The sequence below is a fragment of the Salvia hispanica genome, chromosome 3, assembly GCF_029641045.1.
Source record: "Salvia hispanica isolate PSC_SH4W2 chromosome 3, Shi_PSC_v1, whole genome shotgun sequence".
Lineage (NCBI taxonomy): Eukaryota > Viridiplantae > Streptophyta > Magnoliopsida > Lamiales > Lamiaceae > Salvia > Salvia hispanica.
The window spans coordinates 14,476,320-14,500,750 of NC_142694.1; the positions used below are offsets into that span (position 1 = coordinate 14,476,320).

General features: G+C 35.5%; 4 protein-coding genes and 1 pseudogene across 8 annotated transcripts; all 5 read right to left on the reverse strand.

The window, feature by feature from the left end:
* Nucleotides 1-4,058: 4,058 nt before the first annotated feature.
* Nucleotides 4,059-5,304, reverse strand: LOC125215185 (glutathione S-transferase-like). The gene is made up of 3 exons (XM_048116525.2): nucleotides 4,975-5,304; nucleotides 4,840-4,888; nucleotides 4,059-4,669 (listed from the first exon to the last, which is right to left on the reverse strand). Exons 1-3 carry the CDS (start codon nucleotides 5,119-5,121, stop codon nucleotides 4,233-4,235), a joined length of 633 nt encoding a protein of 210 aa, XP_047972482.1. The 5' UTR covers nucleotides 5,122-5,304; the 3' UTR covers nucleotides 4,059-4,232.
* Nucleotides 5,305-6,200: 896 nt separating this feature from the next.
* Nucleotides 6,201-9,273, reverse strand: LOC125209290 (glutathione S-transferase PARB-like; annotated as a pseudogene).
* Nucleotides 9,274-12,226: 2,953 nt separating this feature from the next.
* LOC125216021 (glutathione S-transferase APIC-like) lies at nucleotides 12,227-13,743 on the reverse strand. Its single transcript, XM_048117623.2, has 3 exons — nucleotides 13,446-13,743; nucleotides 13,321-13,369; nucleotides 12,227-12,767 (listed from the first exon to the last, which is right to left on the reverse strand). Exons 1-3 carry the CDS (start codon nucleotides 13,590-13,592, stop codon nucleotides 12,328-12,330), a joined length of 636 nt encoding a protein of 211 aa, XP_047973580.1. The 5' UTR covers nucleotides 13,593-13,743; the 3' UTR covers nucleotides 12,227-12,327.
* A 1,514-nt stretch (nucleotides 13,744-15,257) lies between these two features.
* On the reverse strand, nucleotides 15,258-18,218 carry LOC125210877 (autophagy-related protein 18a-like). The gene is made up of 4 exons (XM_048110496.2): nucleotides 17,259-18,218; nucleotides 16,587-16,794; nucleotides 16,072-16,198; nucleotides 15,258-15,571 (listed from the first exon to the last, which is right to left on the reverse strand). The coding sequence occupies exons 1-4, from the start codon at nucleotides 18,132-18,134 to the stop codon at nucleotides 15,481-15,483; spliced, it is 1,302 nt and encodes a 433-aa protein (XP_047966453.2). The 5' UTR covers nucleotides 18,135-18,218; the 3' UTR covers nucleotides 15,258-15,480.
* Nucleotides 18,219-18,793: 575 nt separating this feature from the next.
* LOC125210876 (kinetochore protein) lies at nucleotides 18,794-23,800 on the reverse strand. Of its 5 annotated transcripts, none has more exons than XM_048110491.2 (14): nucleotides 23,648-23,800; nucleotides 23,479-23,527; nucleotides 23,073-23,140; nucleotides 22,817-22,856; nucleotides 22,692-22,726; nucleotides 21,852-22,034; nucleotides 21,606-21,765; nucleotides 21,096-21,409; nucleotides 20,896-21,027; nucleotides 20,678-20,811; nucleotides 20,476-20,573; nucleotides 20,296-20,387; nucleotides 19,944-20,047; nucleotides 18,794-19,079 (listed from the first exon to the last, which is right to left on the reverse strand). In XM_048110491.2, exons 1-14 carry the CDS (start codon nucleotides 23,669-23,671, stop codon nucleotides 19,013-19,015), a joined length of 1,500 nt encoding a protein of 499 aa, XP_047966448.2. In that variant the 5' UTR covers nucleotides 23,672-23,800; the 3' UTR covers nucleotides 18,794-19,012. The 5 variants fall into 5 exon arrangements, with proteins under 5 accessions (XP_047966448.2, XP_047966447.2, XP_047966449.2 ...); XM_048110490.2 differs by having other exon boundaries at nucleotides 23,073-23,143; XM_048110492.2 differs by having other exon boundaries at nucleotides 20,678-20,799; nucleotides 23,073-23,143; nucleotides 23,648-23,799.
* Nucleotides 23,801-24,431: the final 631 nt, after the last annotated feature.

Here is a 24,431-nt window from a genome sequence, read left to right on the forward strand (position 1 = left end):
ATAGTGTAAAATTCAAGATTTTGATGTCAACACAATTTCAACACAACATTAACCGATGACATATACTATCTCCGTCCTCCAAATTTTGACACACTTTAATCCAACATGGTTTTTAAGAAATGTAATGGAAAGTGAGTTGAAAAAGTTGGTGGGATGTGGGTGCTACTTTTAAAGTATTAGTTTTATAATAAAATGTGAGTAGGAATGAGTTAGTGAAATATGAGATTCACTTCCAAAAATGGTAAAAAGTCAAGTGTGTCAAATTTTTAGGGACGGACCGAAATTATAAACTGTGTCAAAATTTGGGGGACGGAGATAATATTATTTTATCATTATGTTGATATTTTTTTGCTATTATTTTATCATTGTGTTGATATGATATGTTTCTATTCCCAAAAAGAATCGGGTGCTGCAAGCCTGCAACCCATTAATTATTTTTATATTTTTATCCATTTTTGTATTTTAATTATGCATAATGAACATTTTTTTCTAATCTTTAATTTTGGTACTAAGCATGTATTGTGGAGTAATACACATTATAGTACTGATATCATTTTTTAAAAGTTATATAATTAATACTGATATCTTTTTTAAAAATTATTTAATAGATGAACCGTTTGCTTTTTGACACAAGATTTTATGTAGTGTTGTTTTGTGATTAATGAATAGACAATAAATGAAGAAATATGCAAAAGGTAGTGTAATATCCATGACCCAAAATATTTTATATTTAAATTTTTTTTGTTTGTTATTTCAAAATTTGTGAGTTCAAATAAGCAAGTGTGGACTTCTAATATAAATGAAATAATAGATGCGAATATTAATAATTGAAAAGGAAACGAAAAGGAGGTCATATTACATGGTCCAAGAATTACTACGTTGGCTTCATATAATGTGATTAGAAATCTCATGCACAAGTGCTACTATTAGTTTATTTATTGTAAAGGATTTTTAATTAAAAAAAAATTGCTTTTCATTTATAAGAAGAAGTACACATCATGTAGATTAACTAGAAGAGATACACGTGTACATTAAATAGAGCCATGCAGATTAGTCTGTGAAATTAGATTATATATATTCTATTTTCGTAGTCGGTTAGACCGACTTTGGGAAGGTATATATGTAACATGGAGAGCTTCCTCCTATCAGAAAATAGGGAAGGTAATTATCATAGCTATCTCTTTTCTGATAATAGAAAATTTATTTGAGAAAAAAGTTTTGGGCACTTCAGAATCAAGAATTATAAATCGGAATCAAGAGTTGTACTGAGCTTGGGTAAAATTATATCAGGTGTATATAAATCACCCTTTTAATTTTATAGAGGTTATAGTATTAATTGTTATGTATTAAATTGGAGTAAGTATTTGGATTATATGGTGGAATATGATATGAATGTATGATTGGTGCAAGGGATGTATTTATATATTGTATTGAAATTATTTCATAGAATATAATGTGAATATTGATTAATGCTATGGATACACCCGACATTGAAGCACATGAATTATATGATTAAAAAGAATTTGTGACGGTCTTGTCCTGGATCTGAAAATATAGAGTGACCTATGAGTCCAATACAGAGGGACCTTCGGGTCATAGAGGGACCTATGAGTCCAATACAGAGGAACCTTCGGGTCATAGAGGAATCCCTGGCAGATACCAGGCTTGATGTGTCACAGAATGATAAATTGATCAGAGAGGCATATGCATATGGAAATGAAATTATTTATGATATATGCTTTGTATTGTGTATGATTATATACGTTATTTTGTGGTTAATGAAGAAAGAGAGTAAAGTAAGTGAAAGGAAAAAGTAGAGATGATATTGTTTTTATTTTTATGAATTTTGTTTATGAAACGGAAAGAATTTTTGTTTATTACAAATGTGTACCTCAAAGATGAGGTGTGACAGGTAGAGATGCTGGTATTTTTATTTTAGGAAACATTTCATTATAATTAGACGGATTAAATAAAGTACTTCATCCGTCCCTCTGTAGTAGATGCGTTTCATTTTGAGTACTTGTTTTGAAAAAATGATAGTAATAAATAGTTAGAGTAAAAAGGGAGTAAAGTAAGATAGAAAATAATACAGAGAAGATCTCTTATTTTACTTTTTCAACTCTTCTCTGTATTATTCTCTCTCTTATTTCACTTTTTCTCTATTTCAACTATTTATTACTTCTCCGTCTACAAAAAATAGAGCATATTTGTCATTTTTAGTTGTCCACAAAAAATAGAGCATATTTAAAAAATGAAAGTTTTCAACTACTCTTTTACTTTTTTTTCCTTTTCTCTCTTAATAATATGGACCCAACATTACACTATCATTACTTTTTCTCTTACTTTTTTCTCTTCTCTCTTACTTTACTAATTCCACATTAAAATCCGTTTCATTCACAATGTGCACATTAAATATTTATTACTGTGACTAAATTAAACTGAAAACAAATGAAAAACGAAAGAAATAAATGAGAAATTAAATATAATTTTAGAAGAAAGATAAGAATAAAGGGTGAAAAATCATATGATACTCATACCGCCATATCCACAAACCATCATAGGTTTGTGGCATTTGACAGTTAGTTGTAAAAAATAAATAAAAATATAATATTTATGAATTTTAGTAAAAACGAAATACTATACGTGACAAGTTGTATTTTGATATGAAGAGTCAATTAGCAAAAATGCAAACTTGCTGCAAATAGGCTTAATTTTTGCATGTTCATATTGGAAAATAATGCTACAACGGAAATGGTATTGTTGTCGATTGCATGTTTCATAATGAATTTTGTAGTAATTACTTACACATTTATGCATACAAGGCTAAGAGCATCCACAGCATTGCCATTCGGAAGAGCAGATTCGTGCCGGCACAGCACGCGACGAGTTCATTGTTGGGCTCGTGCCGTCGGCACGAGCACGCTCTCTGCAGTAGTGCGACGCGCCCGCCCACGTGTCGTGAAGTGGGTGATGGCGAGTTGATGTCATTTTAATGTAGTTTTTTTATTTTTTGTAAAAAAATCATTAAAAAATCGACAGAAGCCCAAAAAATTTATTTTTATTCCCACTTCCCAAAATAGATTCGTTTTATGACCGTTTTTTCAATTTTTAACATTTTTTTAATCCTCAATTCATCAAAATTGTCTATAAACGCACTCATTTTTTACTTATTTTTTTTACATCAAATCAAACTATCCCTCACTCATACTTCTTCATACAATTATTTTGCATCAATTCGAACATTTTTGGGCGAAATTCGAGCAACGAGTAGTCGGTTCCCCTAATCGAACATATTGTGCGTTTTATTGGTATTTTTAATTTTTAGGATTTAAATTATTCAATTAATTTTTTTAGGATTTGAATATGTAATTTTTTATTTTTTAGAAATTTGTAATGTCATTTCAAAAATTGTAAAAAAATTTATTATTAATAAAATGCTTTTAGTAATTGTAGTTCTAAAATTGAATAATAAAATAGTGGGGCCTATTAAAAGTGAAAGGCATGCTCTTGGGAAGGTCATGGTTGTGGGTGATGTGCTTTACCTAAGAGCAGAGAATAAAATATAAATAAAAATGGGGCTGAATCCATGAATAGTGAAGATCATGTTGGATGCTCTAATAGCTAGCACGCAGAAAAATACGAATATTTATGTGAATACATTATCTGGGGATATTATTTTGTGAATTCTCGAGTGTTGTAGTATATTTTGTCAATCTTTACCATATGAAGTAATGATATTTGACACTAATCACGAGTAATTTCGGGTGGATTTTTTACTGTTATACCGTGATGATGATCCAATGAGATATTTAGATCGAATCATATCTGTTTAATAGATTTATTATAAATTAAAATATTCAAATAATAAATACACAACTATTATCTACATATTTAACGAGCTGTACGGCTTGACTGGTTTGTTGGCCTTGCTAATACAAAACCTAATTTTGTGTAGATAATTTTGATACTTAGTGATTAAAAGAAAAGAAAACAAAAAATTAAGCTATGGAATCACGTTGTGGCGGGTCATAAAATAATTTAATACAAACACACATGGATTTACGTAAACTTCTTTATTTATGTTTATTGATTAATTACTTTTACTATTTTGTCAATGCAAATTTCCTGTAATAACCTCATACGGAGTAGTATTACTTAAAATAAGTAGACAATAGAGTTTAGGGCATAGAAGAGCTCTCCATGCAACCAGGATAGATAAAAGATGGAGCTAATTAAGCCGCATTAATCTTCTGCCAAGCGGGCCGGGCCAAGAGGGTGGCGGCCCAGGCTGCAACGGCGGGGCGGGCGTCGAACACCGCCTTAACTTTGGTTTTCTGCAAGTTGGAAACAATCGGAATGTGGTGCAGATCGGCCAACGAGAAGTCGTCGCCACCCAAATACTTGGATTTTCCCAAACGGGCCTCGTAAATGTCGAGAACCGCTGCCAACTGGGCCTGGCCCTCTTCAACCACGGCCTCGTCTGTCGTCAGTCCCTTGATCGGCTTCACCAGAATCTCGAAGCTCAGTTTCTGGCCGGCCGCGTCGAATTTCTGAGCTTCCACTTCCAGCCAAACTCCGATGACCGCCAGCTTCTTCGGATCCTCCGGGATCAGTGGAGTTCCCTTGTCCGCGTATGCATGCGCGATATATCTCGTTATGGCCCGTGATTCTGCAATATCAAGGGACAGTTTGGTAGGAAAGATAAATAAACAAAACAAGTTAAAGCAGGTCATTGTTTTATGTAATGTAAGTATGTAACTCCAAGATAGACGAGTTATGTATACAGATTAGCACAGTTAATTCATCGAACAGGTGGAGTGCAATATTATTCATTTTTACCGAAGAGCTGCAAATCGCCATCTTGGAATCCGGGCACCTGACCGAATGGCTGAATCGGAGCAACAAACGTGGGTGAAATTAACAGAAAATTAGAAATAAAATAAAGAGGGTGAAAAAACACAGAATTATGCATACATTGATTGAGATCAAGGGGTCCTTCTTCTGCTGGCCGGTGGCTAAATCGATGAGTATGTGCTCGTAATCGAGGCCTTTTTCTGCTAGAGCGAGAAGAACCCTTTTGGCTGCGGGGGAGAAAGGGTGGCCGTAGACCTTGATCGCCATTGCTGCTGTGGTGTGGTGTAACTGTAAGAGGAGAGATTTGTGGAGGAAGATGGAAGAGGGCTAGTGTTTAAATAGAGATGGGATCTCATTTATTTCAGTTTGCTGATTTAGTTAATCCATCATTTCCGTATATAAACGTATGTTATGCCAGATCATACGCAATCAATTTTGTTATTAATCCACTTTATTACAATTACCAAACAGCGACCAAAGGAACCAGGCTATCATCTTCTCAATTATAAAGATAGGATTAGGACGGTGGGAGATGAAATAATATAAATAATGGAGTAAAAAAAAAGATTAAGTATGAGAGAAATATGAGTTGTTTATAATGGAAGGAATAGGATTAGGAGTATTTTGCTAAAAATAAAATGATTCATTTTAGATGAAATGTTCCAAAAAGAAGTACTCCTATCATCCTATGAGTTGTTTATAATTAATGGGAGGAGGAGAGAGTAATATTTCATAAAAAAAATCATCAGGTATTTATATACAAAGGTTAAATCTCTTTTAAAATGCATATTTCACATTTTGACAAAGATAAATATACATTAATCGTACATCTTTTAATTTAGAAATACTTAGATATATTAAATCCGTATTTTTGAATTGATTTTATTTTTGGTGAGATGATTTTGTTACTAATTTATCTTTCGGAAAAATTTTGGATAGTCTTTTAACACTATTATTGTAGGAAAAATTATTGGTTTAAATTATTAATTATATAGTTATTATAATAACTATGGAATTAAATTACTATATTTAATAGTAAAATAGTTTTACTAGTGAACAATAGAATTCGAATATGAAAGTTAATTCGATTCCTTCAAAATATACAAGTGCGAGGCTCACATTGAGTTAGTAAATCAAACTTTATTGTAAAATTATTATTATTGTTATTTTACTACGCGTGAATATTAAAATAGAGTGACAGATAATTAAGCAGAGTAAACAATGTAGGAAATTTCTAGTTGAAAGATTCCATGACCATGGTACACTTCCCATGCAACATAACAACATAATACTATAAAATAAATAAAATCATACTCCAACAATTGATAATTAGTTGATGATATAGAACCATAGCCAAAGCTCAGAACTCAGCTAGAACCTTCTGCCAGGATGGCCTAGCCATGATATCCGCCACCCAAGCAGCCACGTGGGGGCGGGCCTCGAAAACCGCCTTAACCGGTGAGGCCATAAGATACTTTGTTACAGACTCAATTCTCACATCGGTTGTGAGAACAACTAATGTGGGGTATATAGGCTAAATGGGCTCTCTCATCTAATAGGCTAGTCTTTTGGGCTGAGTTCTCCTGTTTGGTCTGTATCAATTGGTGCTTTCATTGAGAGCCCAAACGGCTCGGAGTGGTGGCCGGGCAACGAACTCGCCGTGACCAACGAGTACGTTTGGGGCCGACTCGGAGTGGTGGCCGGGCAAAGAATCCGCCGTGACCAACGAGAACTTGGAATGGTGGCCTGGCAAAGAACCAGTCGTGACCAACGAGGACGTTGGCCCTTAAAGGAGGGTCGAATGTTAATGTGGGGTATATAGGCTAAATGGGTTCTTTCACCTAATAGGCTAGTCTTTTGGGCTGAGTTCTCCTGTTTGGTTTGTATCATACTTCAAGGTAGGGAGATGGTGGAGATCAGCTAGAGAGAAGGCGTCACCGCCCAACTATTTGGAGTTGGCGAGGCGGGCCTTGTACACATCTAGAACCTTCGCCAACTCAGCCTCTTGGGCCTTGACAACAATGGCGTATACACTTAGTAACAAGTGGGTACAACTGTACCCCCAAAATTGTATGCTTTAATATTATATGCAGTCTTATTTTCACAAAATTCGGTGGTGCCCTAGTGGCAAATTGGCTCGCTCTCCATGCCAGAGGCCCGAGTTCAACTCTTCTTGGGCACATTTTCTGCCATCTTTTTTACTTTAACTTTCTCTTCTTCAAATTAACTTTGTTTTAGTCTATATCACCTCTAATTCAATTTTATTTTGTTCTCAATTCATATTCAAGTTTTATTAATTATTTTGTTTTTAACAAATATTTATGTGTTTAACCACTAACTTACTCTTTTTTAATTTAGTTTTGTATTCTTTCATATTTAATTTCAATTAATTATTTTTTAGAAGATACTTATATGACTAATATAAAGTACAGTATATATTTTTGTAGTTTAAAAAAATCTCAATAATAAAACTAACCTTCTCATTATATAGTGCTAATTAACAAAACATGGATACTTGTATTTCAAATGTACAATTTTCGTTATACAATAAAATAATTTATCGAAATTTAAAATGAAGTTTTTTTATAAAAAAAAATAAAGACAAAGATTTTATTTTAAAAATTGAATAATTGAAAAAATATAACAAAGAAAACAAAAACGATCATTCACATTTTGAAATATTGTCTTTGTAATTATTTTTTGCACCCCCAAATTAAAAATCCCGAACACGCCACTGCTTGACAACATCATCATCTGTTGCCATTCCCAACACGGGCTTTATTCCCAGCTCCCACGTCAGCTTCGCAGCTGGAGGCTCGTACCTCTGAGCCTCCACCGCCGCCTTCTTCGCATCTGAGGATACTAGTGGAATGCCTTTCCCGGCGTATGAATGCGCAATGTACCGAGTGATGGCCCTCGATTCTGCATAAAAACTAGTTACTATATAAATATATTGCTAGGGAAGATTACTCTTTTATCTTAGAGTTACCTGACCTAAAATGTGTGCTATTATAATATTTGGTCTTATTTATCTTCCCTGCCAAGCGACCCTTAATTGTGTAATTAACCCAGGGAGAGAGAGAGCTTACCGAAGAGATTGAGGTCTCCATCTTGAAAGGCAGGGATTTGACCGAAGGGCTGCAGAGAGGAAAATATGAGAGATGTTAGCTATATTTGATGTTTGAAGACATCATCAATACAACAGTTTGATAAAAAAGATAAATAAATAAAATATGATAAGAACACACATTTTTTAGATCATTTTTTATCACGTAACTCCGAGGATGAATTACATTGAGGGAAAGAAAAGGGTCCTGCTTGTGGTGTCCAGAGCGTAGGTCGACGGGGATAAACTCGTAGTCAAGAGATTTCTCATTCAGGCAAACACGAACTCTCAAGGTTAGGTGAGGAGGAATGTATGAATGGCTCTATTGTGTTGAGAATCTGAGATTCCAAACCTTGTTTATTTTTGGCCTTTTTGATCAAAAGTAAGTAGTAGATGAGTTTTCTTACATGTACATATTACATGTGTACATATGTCATAAAAGCATGTGAACTAAAATTTCATAAATGCATGTGTCATATATATACAAGTGGATCAAGATTACTAATGCATAAGTGCTTATGTCATATACCTTTCTGAAAAAGTTGACTTTTCAAATTGAATCAGACTGTAAGGAACGCGATTGAGTAATTAAAGTAGGAGTATAATATTCCCACTGTATCTTAAAAATATTTTTTTTTCCTTTGAAGTTATTACATAATAAAAATAGAAACTCTTTATTTAGAAAATGAATCCCAGTCCCCCACAATCCATTAATATTAATTTCACTATTTTTTTTTCTTTTTCTCGTTTACATTATCTATTTTTTTTCTATCTTACCTTATCAATTGTATTATATTACACCATTCAATATAATTCTCAATTTTTTTTTACTATTTTCAGATATATAATCATGTTTCAGAATTTTTTTACCACTCCTATTCTTTTTCCCTCTTTCTTTTCCCAAGGACTATTTTAGTAGTACATTTTTTATTTAGAGTGAACTGCACCAAAGGGCCCTAACTTTTTGGCTTGTTGCACCGGAGATCCCTAACTTTAAAAAATCGCATCACATGTATCTAACAAAATATATAATCACAAACCTTATGTTTTTTGCCATTTTCCGGACGAAAATGCCCAAATGAGCTGAAAGGGCAATGTAGTCTCTTTGCCATTATTCTATATACCTATTCTGCACACCTACTCTGCTGTGTAAGACATGTCAAACAACCTAGAGTCTAATTTTCCATTTTCCTATTTTCTTTAGTATTTCTTTCATCTTTGTTATATACTAGCATATTATCTCTCCCTCTGTGTGGATTCATTCCTTTCATCCCTTTCTTCTTCGGCGGCTTGTGAATCCCAAGCATCGCCATACCTAACTCGACCCCAATCTATTATGTTATTTGGACATGAGAAATATTCAGAATGGAGGAAGCATATATTCGTGTAGCAATTTACGCCATTAATATTGACAAAATGGTCTCCATATGGAATCATGTTTAGAAGAATGAGATATTATCTTGTAAATACTCTAACTTGAAGCGAATTCTAGTATTTCTGTACATGATGATTAATATTAAAATCTGTAAATAGGATATTTAAATTTTATTGATATGGAATTTTCTCCAAATTAATTGTGACGAGGCAATTGAATTTGAGGTGAAATTCAAAAGTCATTTTTATATTGTAAACTTTTAAAAAAATTAAGTTGAAACAGTTTAGTAAGACGTTTATGAATTATTGAATTATGATTTGAACGAAAGATCCAGATATAGTTTAATTCTTATTAAAATTAATGTAGTCTAAATTATTTATAAAATACTGTATTAAAAGATAAGGATAACTGGACAGGCTAGAGCCACTTCACAATTTGTTTGTTTTTTCATGTATTTTATAAATAATCATTTTATCCTTATAGACTATCATTCTATTTTACACAAAATCAATGTGAGTTTAGCTAACTAGTTTTAAATTAATATCGGAATTCGGAAGGGCGAGAATGAGGTTGCATTTCGATTGCCCCCAGCTAGCCTCAATTACTGAAGAGTATTTAATTTTAAAACATATAATTTAGAATAGTTAATTAGCTTTAATTTCATTTAGTTATTTTATTTAATTCTTGAATTAATTTTCCATTCGATTATAAAGTGAGAGTTTCTATGATCTCTTAACCAATTTTTTCTAACAAACTCTATATAACGTGAGAAAAAACATAATCCACGGAAGAATCAAAATTTGAATTTTATATATAACGTGTGATTTTATTTATTTTTCCTTAATTACTTGCTCACACGGAACAATTAAATGTCAACTTAAAACTTTATTTTATTAATTTATTTTGTTGAGAAGAAGACATGTTTTATCTATTTATTTACTTTTTGAAAATATACACATTACATTTTTTATTTTCCCGTTTCTATTTCCCATGGATCCCGAATATGATTAACTAATAATTAGTTTAAGAATTAATTACTCTTGGTTTGCTTGATTGTATTATTATTAATCAATTTTAGTCACTCATTCAATAATGGAACAATGCGCTAGATGATGAGCGACTGTGTCATTTTATTATTGTAAGTCGTTACTTGTAAAAAGCACAATTCGATCTTTAGTACTACATTTTTGAAAGTTCGCTAGTTGATGAAGTGAAATTTAGAATTAGAGGGAAATAGGAAAGAGAAATAAAAACCAATTGTTTCAATTGTCAAAATATCAATGCAGGTTTGATAGAGTTTAGGGAGGGGGTGGCGTCCGTCTGCATTCTGATGGAACAGAGAGGACAAACGACTTGATGTTTCTGTCACATCCAATACCATTCGCGTCAGCCACAGTACATACAACAAGTGAGATGCAGGGGCGGCATGGTAAAAGGTCCAGTTTGCCCTTTCAAGCCCTAAGGGTGTTATGGTCCGAAAAAACAAAGTTTGTGATTATATATTTTGTTAGATATTTACGATGTGATTTTTTAAAGTTAGGGGTCTCCGGTGAAACAAGCCAAAAAGTTAGGGCCCTTTGATGCAGTTCACTCTTTTATTTATTCACGATTTCTCTCTCATCACTCTTTATCTATGATTTCTCTCTCTCTTTTCTTTTTCTTCCATTTATCAGATTTGATTTCCCATTTCCCTTTCATCGTTTATTAAATTTATCCATTTTCAATTGGAACTTTTTTATCTTATCATTGATACAACAATGTTAGTTTTTACAGTAGCAAACTTTGCTAATACACAATAATATTAATACACAAATAGAAAGTAAATATAACGAAAGTAACAAGATGCAAAACTATTTTTCAAGTCGAGTTAAAGTATTTCTCTTTTTGCAAGATGCAACACGCTCATACTAGTACCCGCGGATTGACGCAACGTCCTCAAAGATGAAACAACTTTCTTCCTTTGAGTAGAAAGGCCTCAAACTCGTAAGCACCAGCAAATTTGAATTAGAGACGAGTACCGAGAAATGCAATACTCCTAAATTGCACACTAAGATGTAGAGAGAAGAGAAAATGCCTTCGCTGATATAGGAATACTATTTGTTAGTACTATTTTTCAAATCCACCTATTTATAGAATAGGTGAAACTATTTAAAAAATTTTGGTATTAAAACATCTTATAAAACATTTAGAGTTTACATCAGGTGAAAGAAAAAGTATTTTCTCTCATTTTCCCACGTTTTCAACAAATCTTCTCCAGAAGTTTCCTATATACGCTGACTCAACGTGTCCCCTACAATAAAATTGAAATAGCCAATACCAGGTGTGGTCCAAAAAATATCCACCACAATCAACAACATCCACACAAACAAGATGCATCTCAAGAAAGGGATATGAATTTGACTAGTAGTTACAACAAATAAAAAAATGCAATTTTTTGTTGAATTTTAGTCAAACTTTCTTTCACAAGTTGTACTCCGTATTTTAGTATGAAGAGTCGATTGGAAAAAATGTAAACAAGCTTAAATAAATAGTCTTAATTGTTAATATGTTTACATGTTGACTAGTAGTAAAATAGGTTAATAACTAGCAATTTAACACCAATCACGTGTTAATTTAATTAATATGGACCAATTTTGCATACTACCCTAAACTACAGCTAAGTGCTAATATAGTACTAAAATTAACACGAATTAAGTATGATAGTACCATGGAGCTAATTTTTGGCAGTTCTACCATGATCCAAAACTTTAGTTACCATGACTTTTAAGTTAATTAATTGGTCTTACTATACTATTTTGTCCTTGTAGATTTTGCGTTTCTAATTTTTTTCACTTGTCTTCTATCATGTCCAAGTTTACTAGTATTTTATTATCTTGACCACAATATAACCATTTAGAATAAAATGCAAACAAACTTCATACTATCATAAAATTATTTAATTAGAATAAGTAGAAAACGAGGTTTGGTTTGAGCATGATGAAGAGGTCTTTCTTTAAGCCGCATTAATCTTGTGCGAAGCAGGGCGGGCCAAGAGGTTTGCGGCCCAGGCGGCAACGGCAGGGCGCGCGTCGAACACCGCCTTAACCTTGGTTTTCTGCAAGTTGTAAAGGATGGGAATGTGGAGCAGATCGGCCAACGAGAAGTCGTCGCCACCCAAATACTTGGATTTTCCCAAACGGGCCTCGTAAATGTCGAGAACCGCTGCCAACTCGGCCTGCCTCTTTTCAACCACGGCCTCGTCCGCCGTCAGTCCCAGCTTGATCGGCTTCAAATAAAGCTCGTAGCTCAGTAGCTGGGCGGCCACATTGAATTTCTCACCTTCTACTTCCACCCATACTCCCATGATTGCCATCTTTTTCGGATCCTTCGAGATCAGCGGACTTCCCTTGTCCGCGTACGCATGCGCGATGTAGCTCGCTATGGCCCGTGATTCTGCAATATTCGCACCAGTTTGGTAGGAATGATAAATAAACAAAACATGATCAGAACGCACATTTTACATTATGTTTTGTCATCTAATGAGGGTTCAGCGGTGGGGTGCACACCTGAACTCCACATTACTATGATATCGTCTGCTTTAGGCTAAGTCCTTGCAGTTTTGCTCTTGGGATATCCCAAAAGGCCTCATATTAATATAGTGAAAGTTGCATCCTAGCAATATCTATGATTTCCGCAGTTAGTTCATCGAACAGGTGGAGTACAACGTTATTTGTTTTACTCCCTTCGTCCCCTAATGCATGCTATCTCACTTTGAAATGATACTAAGTTTTAAGAAATATAAATGAAATTGAGTTGAAAAAATTAATTACTCCTAGTAAGTATGTAAGTCTTATTTTTATACACTCCTATTACTTTTATAATATAACGTGTAAGAGAAATAATTTAGTGGAATGTCAATTACCAAAACTAGTATTAGTAAACGTGAAGTGAGACAATTAATAAGAGACTGTCAAAATAGAAAACTAGAACACGTAATTATTTTTACCGAAGAGCTGCAAATCGCCATCTTCAAATCCGGGCACCTGGCCGAATGGCTGAATCGGAACGACAAACGTGGGTGAAATTCAGAGTAAAAAAAAACATGAAAAAAGACAGCTGAATTATGCATACGTTGATTGAGATTAATGGCTCCTTCTTGTGCTGGCCGGTGTATAAATCGATGAGAACTAGCTCGTAATCGAGGCCCTTCTCTTCTAGGGCAACAAGAACTCTTCTCGTTGCGGAGGAGGCAGGTTGGCCGTAGACCTTAATCGCCATTGCTGCTGTGCTGTGTTTGTGGAGTGCTACGGTTTATACTTTATATAGAGATGCGTCTCACTTTCCAGTTTGCTTCTTATGCTATCTATCAATTTTATTATTACTCACCTTCATTACATACCAAACACTGACCCAAAAGTCTCATATTAGCCTCTAAAATTTTTAAGTTTGTTTGCTAATAAATAATAATAATTCAAAGAAGATTTCAATTCAAGAAGTATGGTTAATGAGTCTATATACTCCCACCTATAAGTAGTACGGTTTCCCCTTCTCCACGTGCGCTCCCTCCGTCCCAATAAAGATGACCACTTTTTTTGGCAGCACGAGAATTTATGCAATTTTATTTCGTGCGTGAAGTGGAGAGAGTAAAGTGTTAGAGATATGAGATAAAGTAGAGAGAAATGTGTTTTCATTTTTAGTAATAGGTCATCTTAACTGAGACAAAACAAAAAGAAAGTGAGTCATTTCAATGAAACGGAGTACTGAATTTTTGGACATGGGATTTGAAATAAATGATATTTTCAGAGTTAAGGGGAGAAAAAATAAAATAAGAGAAATGAGATAGTAAAATAAGAGAGAAAATAAAGTTTAAAAATATTACTAATATATTTTTGTCAAAAAAGAAAATGACATGAAATATGATTATAACTAAAAATTATTGTTATGTCATGATATACAATTGGTTTTGGGCATCTGATATTGCTTGAGGGCGAATTATTACTATTTTTTCCTTATTTATATTTAATTGTTCAGTTGACTATTTCTTATTAAATTCCTATAGTTTACTAACCACGTATATATAATGAGCTTTCATTTCACAAACAATAGAGTTGGATAGGGAAAATTTTTTCTAAAAACTTAGCGAACACGTGTGGGTGTGGTCTTCCATAACTTCATCCCCTTGGTAAAGTTTACAATAGTAGTAGTAATACTATTACTCCATCCCTTACCACCCACAACCTTTTATTCCTTATACAACATTTATTGACCACAAACAATAGAGTTGGATATGGAAGGAGAAAAATGATGAAGAAGATGCGTTGTGTGAAAATGAAACGGAGAGAAATAATATTTATTCAAAGGGGTAAAATAAATATCAAGAAGGGTCAGAGACCATCGGCCAACGACACAACTAAATAAAATAAATATGTATTCATAAAAATATTAAAACCGGAAAATGTGATGCTCAATCGCTCGCCCAATGAGTGGGTGTCACACAACATTCTCACTGACTGCGGGGGAGAAGGGCATGTGGAGGGTCGTTGTCTCTGCCTCTTTCCCTCCACAAAAGACGCACATCTCACCGAAGCCCCACAACACATCCTCAACCAGTCTCCTCCTGTTGTGATGCTCGAAAACATCCATGTCGCGAATTTCCAAATGTTTGGCCAAATTGGCCTCAACTATGCATCCGAAAGAGAGAAAAAAAACTATGCGTCTGGAAAAGCTAAAAGACGTGCTTGCTCATTTTTGTTGCAAAATAAAATTGATGTTTGTATAGTTTTTACCGGAAAATATATTTTGGTTAGAAACCAAAAATTGTTAGTATAAACTACTTGTGTTTTAAAGGGCATTCCAATTAAGTTAAAGCTTAATACTTTATCAAAATCAAAAAAAAATTAGAGGAAAAAATACATTTGGCCTTTACTATAAGCGCACGAGAGATAGTGAAGCAGCTGCAGCTGCAGATGACATAAAAACAAGAAATGTAGAAGCAGATATTGTTGTTATTCCCATTTTACAATACTAAACTGGTTATGGATTTAGCAGTTTCACTCTGTTGGTTTCATTTACATTGGATATTTACAACATCATCGCGAACCCACAAATTAGCACCCGGAAAACATAAGCAGAGGCAGGGAGAGAGAGCAGCATCATATCTGTTGTGCTAAAATGCTTCTTCTGGCTTCAGAAAATTGTGATATTCCAACTGTGTCATCTCCCCACCACTCCCTGGCTCGAATTTGCAACGATAGAAGCTGCACATACATCCACCAACTAATCAATTTGACAACCATATATCTTTATTTCATTTAAACCTAACAGTTCATGCAATTCTCAACTACTCATCCTTTCTTCCACATGAGGGAAAAAAATGTAATGTTGGCATGTTTAGAACCCAGTCTGTCCAGTTAACAGGTCAGCCAACCAACATGTATAGTCACTTATCAATACTATCAGGTGCCGATCATGATCATCCATCTTAGTTGTGAGATTATTTTAGTTGGATGGGATGGCTATGACTGATTATCATTGTGAGATTCAATCTCATGAATCAAACATAATACACATTCAATCATGAGATATAATCTTTCAAACCGAATGAGCCCTTATAGAACAGAAACAGTCCTATTAGAGGCTTGTGATTTACAGAAGCCAGGTCTATGACACTAGTGCCTAGCAGATGCATGTAAAGTTGGAAAAATAGAAACTTCCAAATTAATCAGAGCGGTACTACTGTGAGTTAAGTAAAACTGACCTTCCATCCAAGCCAAGAATTACCACTGTATTCTTCTGGTGTCCAAAAGCAACAATATATTGATATCCTTCAGGTAAGCGAAACTGAGCCACTGACCATTCTGAGCTGAAATATTTCGGAAGGACTCCTGACAAAACAAAAGAAAACTGATTCAGGCCCAGAATTGTTAAAAGGAAGGCAGTACATACTTTCTACTTCCTCAGGAATACCAACTAGCCATATTCTCATGAGAAAACAAGGGTGCAGAAAGAAGTCCAATTACTAGCCAACAACCATGAAATGGGGAAAAACAAACAAAATCAATGCTTTAATGATGTTATAAAAACATGTAAGCTAATAATTGTGCTTTTAGGAATTCACATTCAATCTTCCATTAGTGCTAGTAGTTGTGGATAAGAATCCAATCCGATTTCCTTCTGAACTCGGACAAATTGATAGCAAGCAATTTGCAACTCCCGAATAAAGTAAGAGGCTGCAATATTTCTAATAATAAGAGTGTAACTCAGCATTATTACCTTTCATGAAAGACAGTGAAGAGCCTGGTGTCGCAGCAGAAGGGTTTGTATCAGGAGGGCTGTTTGACCTCTCGCTGCCAACATTCCCAGAATTGACCTTAAGGCTGAAAACGTGAACAGTGCCCTTATCACTTGACACTGCCAACCATTGAGCTGTGGGTGAGAATGCCACACTATATATTTCTGCCCTGTCTGCGCCCCTTCGGACCTGCAGCATATTACAAGTGGGCTCTTCTTAGATCAGTTTTCCATGGGTGGAGCATAAAACAAAAAAAAAATGATCAGGCTCCAGCCGCTCAACAAATGAAAACAAAAAACTGAATCAGAATACAGCATCTTCCCCACCTCATACCTATAGCATTGTGACCAACATAATAACAACAAGAATATGGCATACTGCTATACTCTAATCCATTCGATGTTAGCTCATGAGGAAAAAACAAAGGGGCTACAAAATTCACACTCTGCCCACATATTCCAACAGCAATGTTATCTAAATCGTTATAAGCACCAACTCAAGACCATCTCTTGAAGTAGTAACCAACATTTACATTATCGATGCTTAAATAAATGGATGTATCAACAAACATGACACGAATATATCGAGCCTGATGGCCTAATCTAGTATGACAAACAAAACAACAATAGTAACATCATAAAAAAACAATTTACCTCCTGCAGCAAACTCCCATCGTGTGTGTTATATATCCTAACAAGCGTCCCCTTAGTGCTAGCAGTAGCCAGCAAATTCCCATCTTGAGAGAGGGTAAAGCACGCAATTCTGGAATCATGAGCATTGATGAATTTAGTCCTCTTTGATGCGTAATGTTCCACCCTGACCTGCCCCTTCTGCAGCCCTGGACAAACCAGCACAAACGATCCTGCAACCTGCGACACCGCACAGAGACCCTTGGGGTTCGCAATAGTCTCAATTTGATGCAACAGCTTCAAATCCGCGAAATTGTACACAAAAATCTTCTGCTCGAGAACAACAATAATTCGATCCCTCCGAAGCCGAACCCCGCGCACTTCAGACCTGAAGGACAGCTCCCCGATACACCTGCTCTGGTGGTCGTCCCAAATCATGACCTTATTCAACGGATACTGCGGCGCCTCGCCACCGCCGACCAGCGCAAGGATATTGCACCGGAAGAGCATCTCGACGGCGCCAACTCCCCCTCCGTTGCCATCGAAATCGCGACGGAAGATCTCGCGGAAGGGATCGCAATTGAAAATTCGGAAGCCGCGATCGGTGCCGGTGGCGAAGCAGCCGTAGTCCTGGTTGAAGGAGAGGTGGAGGAGCTTGATCGGGGTAGGGTTTGGATTGGGGCTGAGGGTGGAGGGGTTATTATTGTTGGCGGCGGAGGCGGCGGCGGAGGCGGCGGCGGAGGAATCGCGATCGTCGTAGGAGGATCCTCCGTCGTCCGGCGGCGTGTCGGGGTGGAGGCGCTCCTGCTGCTGCTCGAGGTAGGGCTGGAGCATGGGGGAGATGAGATTGAGGTTAGGGTTAGGGTTTGGGTGAGAGGCGATGCTTGAAATTGTAGCCATGGCGGTGGCGGGGACTTGGATGGAATTTCGGGAAAAGGGGGAGGAGTGGGCTCGATTTGGGGTTGGATAGGATCGATTTCGATGAGATGAGAGAGCTTAAGAAGGAAGGGGTGAAATGACGGTTGAAGCCTTGGGAGGGGCAGAAAAGGTATTTAGGGGGACAAGTCACCGTATTCGATTCGTTAATTGGAGGGCACGAAATGTTAGAATTAGACTAAACCAAGAGCTACGTGGCATCGGACTTTGGGTTCGGCTTCTGTCAGATACCTCAATCAATTCAGTGATTCCAAAATGTAAGTAATATCTACACTTTGATGATTTATTTATTCATCCACAGGGAGTAGTATATTTAGAACGTTTATTGCTTTCTCTTAATCATAGTCTCGGGTTTGGATCCAAAATCAGGAAACTAAAATAATTCGGATGTGGTTGTATGCGTAATATTCCGATTAGTGTTCAACACAAGTAACAAATTAACCAAAACTACATTTAATTACTACAATCATGCATCTCCAAATTCAGACAAATGCTTACGTATCACGAATAAATTGTGTTTTAAGAGTTTCGTTTCGAGATAACAAAACTAGATAGAGTTAATCAGATTACAAAATAAGGGCTGCTTCTATAATACTAATGATAAATGACAGGAAAGCATCAACTAAAAGAATCTGACTATATTCATGAGAACGAAATCGCAACTGCTTCTTACAAGAGCACTTTCGCTTGGCTGTTTTCACATACACACACACACACGACACATGTATAGAATTTTTTTAACAATTATTGAGATTGAGGATGAATAACTTTTGTTAAAGAGTAAACATAGAACTTGTATGCGAAACTATCTTAAAATTTGTTGATTTGGGGTGAAGTCGAAGTCAAGGCTGGACCTGGGAGAAGTGTGAGCATAAAAAGATAACTTCATTTTTCACCTGCACCTCTTTCCTGTTTCAACAGACAGCACATCATCATAACAAGAAATATCAACAGCATAGTCGCAAGAACAGAAAGTGGAATCATCAAATCATGACAGGCATGGGATCCATGTTAAGACAGAGTAAAGTATACTATTAAGGGAGTGAATTAAATTAAAACAACAAAGCAACTACGATGTCTTATTTTAACTTGGGAAGAAACACAAATATACACTCTTGGATGCCATGGAATTGAGGGTGTGAAGCCTTCAATTCCAAATTCATTGTTTGGTACCAACCATAAAAATGCTTGGATTTGTAAGAAGTCCGATTTCATATGTCTCAATTCTACAATTTGAGTTTCAGAGCCAATGTAAATATTCAGAATTCCAAATACTTGTAAAATTGGGAAACCTCCCAAATACACATTGCACACAATACACACACAATACACATGCAACACCCACTGCACACTCTACACATAATATACATACAGTACATAACACACACACACTGCACACAACAGACACAAACACACACTGCACACAATACACACTACACGGGCACAACATATACACTCGCACAAACAACTCAAAATATAGAGAAAAATAATGTGGAGATGCATAATGTATATCAATAAAATATATTCAATTTAAAGTCAATGTCAAAATTTGGTTAATTTTTTTGACATAGCAAACAAAGAATCTGGAATAAAAATACAATTTTACATCAATTACTTAGTTTTACCAAACAAAGGGTTTGTTATTGAATTAGAATATTAAGTCCATAGAATTCCAATTACAACCCAATTTCAATTTCATTATATAACAAACACCTGCATAACTTACCCAGACCTACAGATTTCAAAAGGTGTTAAAGCTAGTGCAAGTCATACCAAGGAGGGCGAATATGTATCAGGTTGCTGACTTCCAGATCAACACTGTCTGACATTCTTGGGTTGAAGATGATAGTGATAGTCCTTGCCTCCCTAGAAAAATTCTGGAGACATAACCAAAAATATCATTGCGTATATAAGCTATTAGAAGGAACATGTGCAACTTTATCAAATTGTCCATGCCATGATGCAGTTTCTGTGCTGAGAGAGAACTTATGGGAGTTCTCCATGAAGGGAAATCTACAGGAGCATGAGGACCTAAGTTTGGAAATATCACAGTAAAGGGAACTGCTTACTAAAATTAGACTACGTTTAAAATAGTCCAGTTTTTTAATTCTGGGAGCAAGCAAACCTTTCCGTTGCCAACACAAGTACAAGAGCACACAATCAGCTTTGCTTCCAGAGACCTTGACAAAATTCTAACCAAAATTGCCGTTTCTTCACCTGGAAGCAAATGAATTTTGGAGATCAAGGAATTGCTTGGAAACAAATGGTAGTATGTCGATAATAGAATGTTGGTTCTCACTTTTACCTTTGATACCGGTTTCTGCACTTGCATTCTTTACGGAATCCGTCTCTCTTTCTTTCTCAATTTGCATTACTTGCTGCAACCTCTTAAACATTCCACCACTGCATGATTTACAACTCAATGTGAATAAAATGTATAGAATCATGATCTGCATTTTAAAGCTCCTGAAATTGAACCACAATACAAGCACTAGAACCATACCCACCACAAAGGTCTGGGAAAAGAAACATCTAGTCTGTCACCAATTGCAGAGACTGTTCTGAAAGCTTCATGAAATTGGTCTGCCATTGTTCTAGAGATGATTGACTTTACACTTTGAGCTCCCTCCTGCCACGAACACTTTGACAGTCAAGCACGTGAAGGTGTGATACATGGATTGAATGAGTTTTAAAGAACTTAGATAGCCATTCATATATGAACTACCTCATCCTCAGTTTCAAAAGAAGTGTCACTATCTAAAGCCTCAGGCAGATCATTGTCTTCTTGGATGCTATCACCCAATGGAAGCACATTTCTTACTAAAACAGCCTGCTTTCTTCTTCTTTTCTGGGTCTCCTGAATTCCATGTACAACTGAATGTAAACTGTAGATCCAGGAGAAAAGTTCATAGAAGAGAGTCTAACCAGTTTGGAACTTTCTTCTTGCAGATCACTTCTCTCAAGGAAGCCACCTAGAATCTCAGCCATTGAATGCCCTCTGGTGTCATGGTTATGGGGCATTTCAAAAGTAAGTATGTGTTTGTTATGAATGTTCAGCTGAGAGTCAGCCAAATTATTGTGCATCTCATCATCAACTACATCACCAATTTCATCTGCTATAAGGATTTTGTCAGATGATGTCCCTTCATCGCTATCACTTACAACCAAAGATTGGTCTGGTTTATCTGAATGGCAGGGGAATGAAAATTTGACCTTAGCCTTTCTCCGGCCCCTGCCTCCTATATTGTTGATTAGTAAGTATAACATATATCAGTTAAGCAGAGACCTACTAAATGAAGAGGAACTGGGACATAATATAGAAAATATTTTTCGTAAAAGCATCTTTGATTTAGGGAGACTGGGAATATCAAGAAAGTACAACAAAAATATATGAATTCTGCTATGTAGCTTTTGCCAGAAATGCATGACTAGTACCTCTAGTGGATTTCTTTTCCTTCACAAATACATCATGGTGGTTTGAGGAAGAACAGGGATTCTCTTTTGACCGGACTAATGCCTCCACTTCACGACTTGCTTCAGACCATGTGATGGCCAAATTTTCTCTAACACTTTTAGAGGTGCCAGGACCAATTTTCTGGATGTGTTACCACTCAACGTTTAGAAACAATGATTATGAGATATTAAGATGGCCTTCTATGGGTTCATACATAAGTACCACACCTCATAATCAGAAATAATTTCTTCATCAGAATATGAGACCGAAGATATGTCCGGTAAGAAGATTAGTCCTTTATTGGAACGAGCAAGGGTGTCAGAGGCAATTCCATGGTAGTGGTTGGGAGAACTCCTATCATTGAAGATAGGAGGTTCAACTTCATCTTCAATTTCATAAGCTCCTTTTCTCTATCAACAAACAAGATTAGCAATAACATCTTGAATGAGTCATTGTTGCAGATTATTAGAGTTAACTTTGCAGAATATTTTCAGAGTAAGAGTCAAGCTGTTAGTAGTTTCTTAGAGAGAGCTTTTATCTATTAGAGTTAAAGTTGGATTATGAGTCTTGGAGTCAGCAGTTAGTAGTTATTACAAATAGCTCCTCAATGGAAGAGCAATTTGTCTTGGTATTGGTCTAGGGACGGTATCTATCATAGGCCTCGGTAGAGGATAATTTTTTGTTCTTTCTATACAGTTCCTATTTAGTTTACTACTTTACTTTCTGTCTTTCGTTTCTTTTCTTTCTATTCATTTCTAGCATCTACCGTCATTACTCTATCAATATAAGGGTCACACTTTTACTTATGTCCCGAACCATTCACTAGAAATCATAACACCAATTGCAGGGATGAAGTGAAATATTGAAAGATCATAACAATTAAGGAATAATATTTTCTTTTCTTTTCTACAAGGAACAAAGAACTTTCATGTTTACATAGTAGTAAAAGAAAGTTTCTTCAATATTATCCTTTCCGGCAAACAAAATTGGCCAATTATTCCGTAGATCATATAAGGATAGTTCTTAGAGTACTAAAACATGTTGCTCTAAGAGTTTGCAGTAAATACCCCAGGGGATGAGACAGACTCCTCCATAAAGGACTCTGCAAAAATGCATCAGGTATTGCCATTTGAGTTTGGAACCCAAGATCAATAATCAATATAAGAAATAAGAAATGAATCGCATAAACTACCTCTGAGTATCTCAAGTTGTGAGAGAACCTTCATCTTGCCCTGCCAAAAACCATATTCGTTATGGTAACCTTGCCCCAACATAGACAAGAAGATATTAAACTCCGATAGGAAAATAAAGACCATCCAAACAAACAAATATGAAATAATTCACTATTTTAACATTACATTGTTACACTTTATATTTCTGCCATTACAGCTAAAACGGCAAACTAGGACGTGGACAAATGTTTATGGATGATTGATCAGGGCATTTACCTTGTCCTTTTCATCTCCACCCAAGGATACAGTGTTCCGTATCCACTCACCATCCGGATCTTCATCCTCTTCTGACAGAGAATAACAAAGGAGATAACAGACAAATTTGTGAACTAAATACAGCAAACAAACTTGTTCAAGCATCATGTTGACCAGAGAAATAGCATCATAAACTTAACAACAAGCAGAAAACCCGAACGCCAGAAGAAAAAAAAAAAAAGAAAAAAAAAAAGACCTATTACCAACTTCGTAATAAAAAAATTCATACTATTCCAAATCATCTACAACAGAACGTAAATAACAAAATTTACCGAGCGAATCAGAATCAGAATCAGAAGAAAAACGAGAGTTGAATTCAATAATCTTAACTTTTCGGTTTATTGATATTTCCAATTCCAACTCTTACCAGATATGCTCTGATCGGAATCTTCATTTTCTCGAGCCTCATCTCCAAACTACAAGTCCGAAATCAAACTTTATCAGCTGCGGCAACAAAAAACAAACAAATGCAGCCACATAATATGAAACAAGATAGTAGTACTACTAATAGATAAAATTCTGAGCTAATTACTTACGCCGGCAGCGTTTCTCCGCCACATTCGTAATTCGAGAGAAAATTATGAAAATTACTCGTCTCAGCAAACAACTGTTTTGTCGCGCAATGCTACGCTGATTGAGGGATAGCTGTTGAAAATTCCAGTGAAACCTGAGAAGCTTAAGCAGGAAACGTTATCTTTCAACGATTTTATGCAACAGTTGCGACTATGGTTTACTGGTTAGCGACTCTATGTTTTTTTATTAAAATTTTTAATTTCAATTATGTAAATTTTAATTATTTTGTATTAGTAGTAGTAAATTAATTTAATTACAAGTTATAAATAAAAATGAATAGAAAATAAAATTCGGTGAACATGCTTAATTTCGTGGCTTTTTTTTAGGTAGTAATTACTAAGGTGGTGTTCGATTTTCAAGATAAAAATCTAGGATTGAGTTGAGAGATTATTTTAGTCATAGGAGTTAGCTATGACTAATTATCCCATGATTATTCATGTAGGATTGAGTTGTGGGATTGAATCTCATGAACCAAACACATTACAAATTTAGTCTCGGCTACAATCTTGCAAACCGAACACCCTTAAGGGTATTATGCTAGCAGACCTATTGACTAGGCACAATGGGTGGAATCAACAATAGCTATAGTACTACTTATAGAGAATCTCCAATGAAAGGTAAATAGAGAGGTAAAGCCATATAATTATCATATTTGCTTCTTTTTTAATGAAAAGTCATTCTTTAAAGGGAAAGGTATTTGAGATGCATTATACATTTTCTCATTTTAAAGAGGTATTGGAGAGTTAA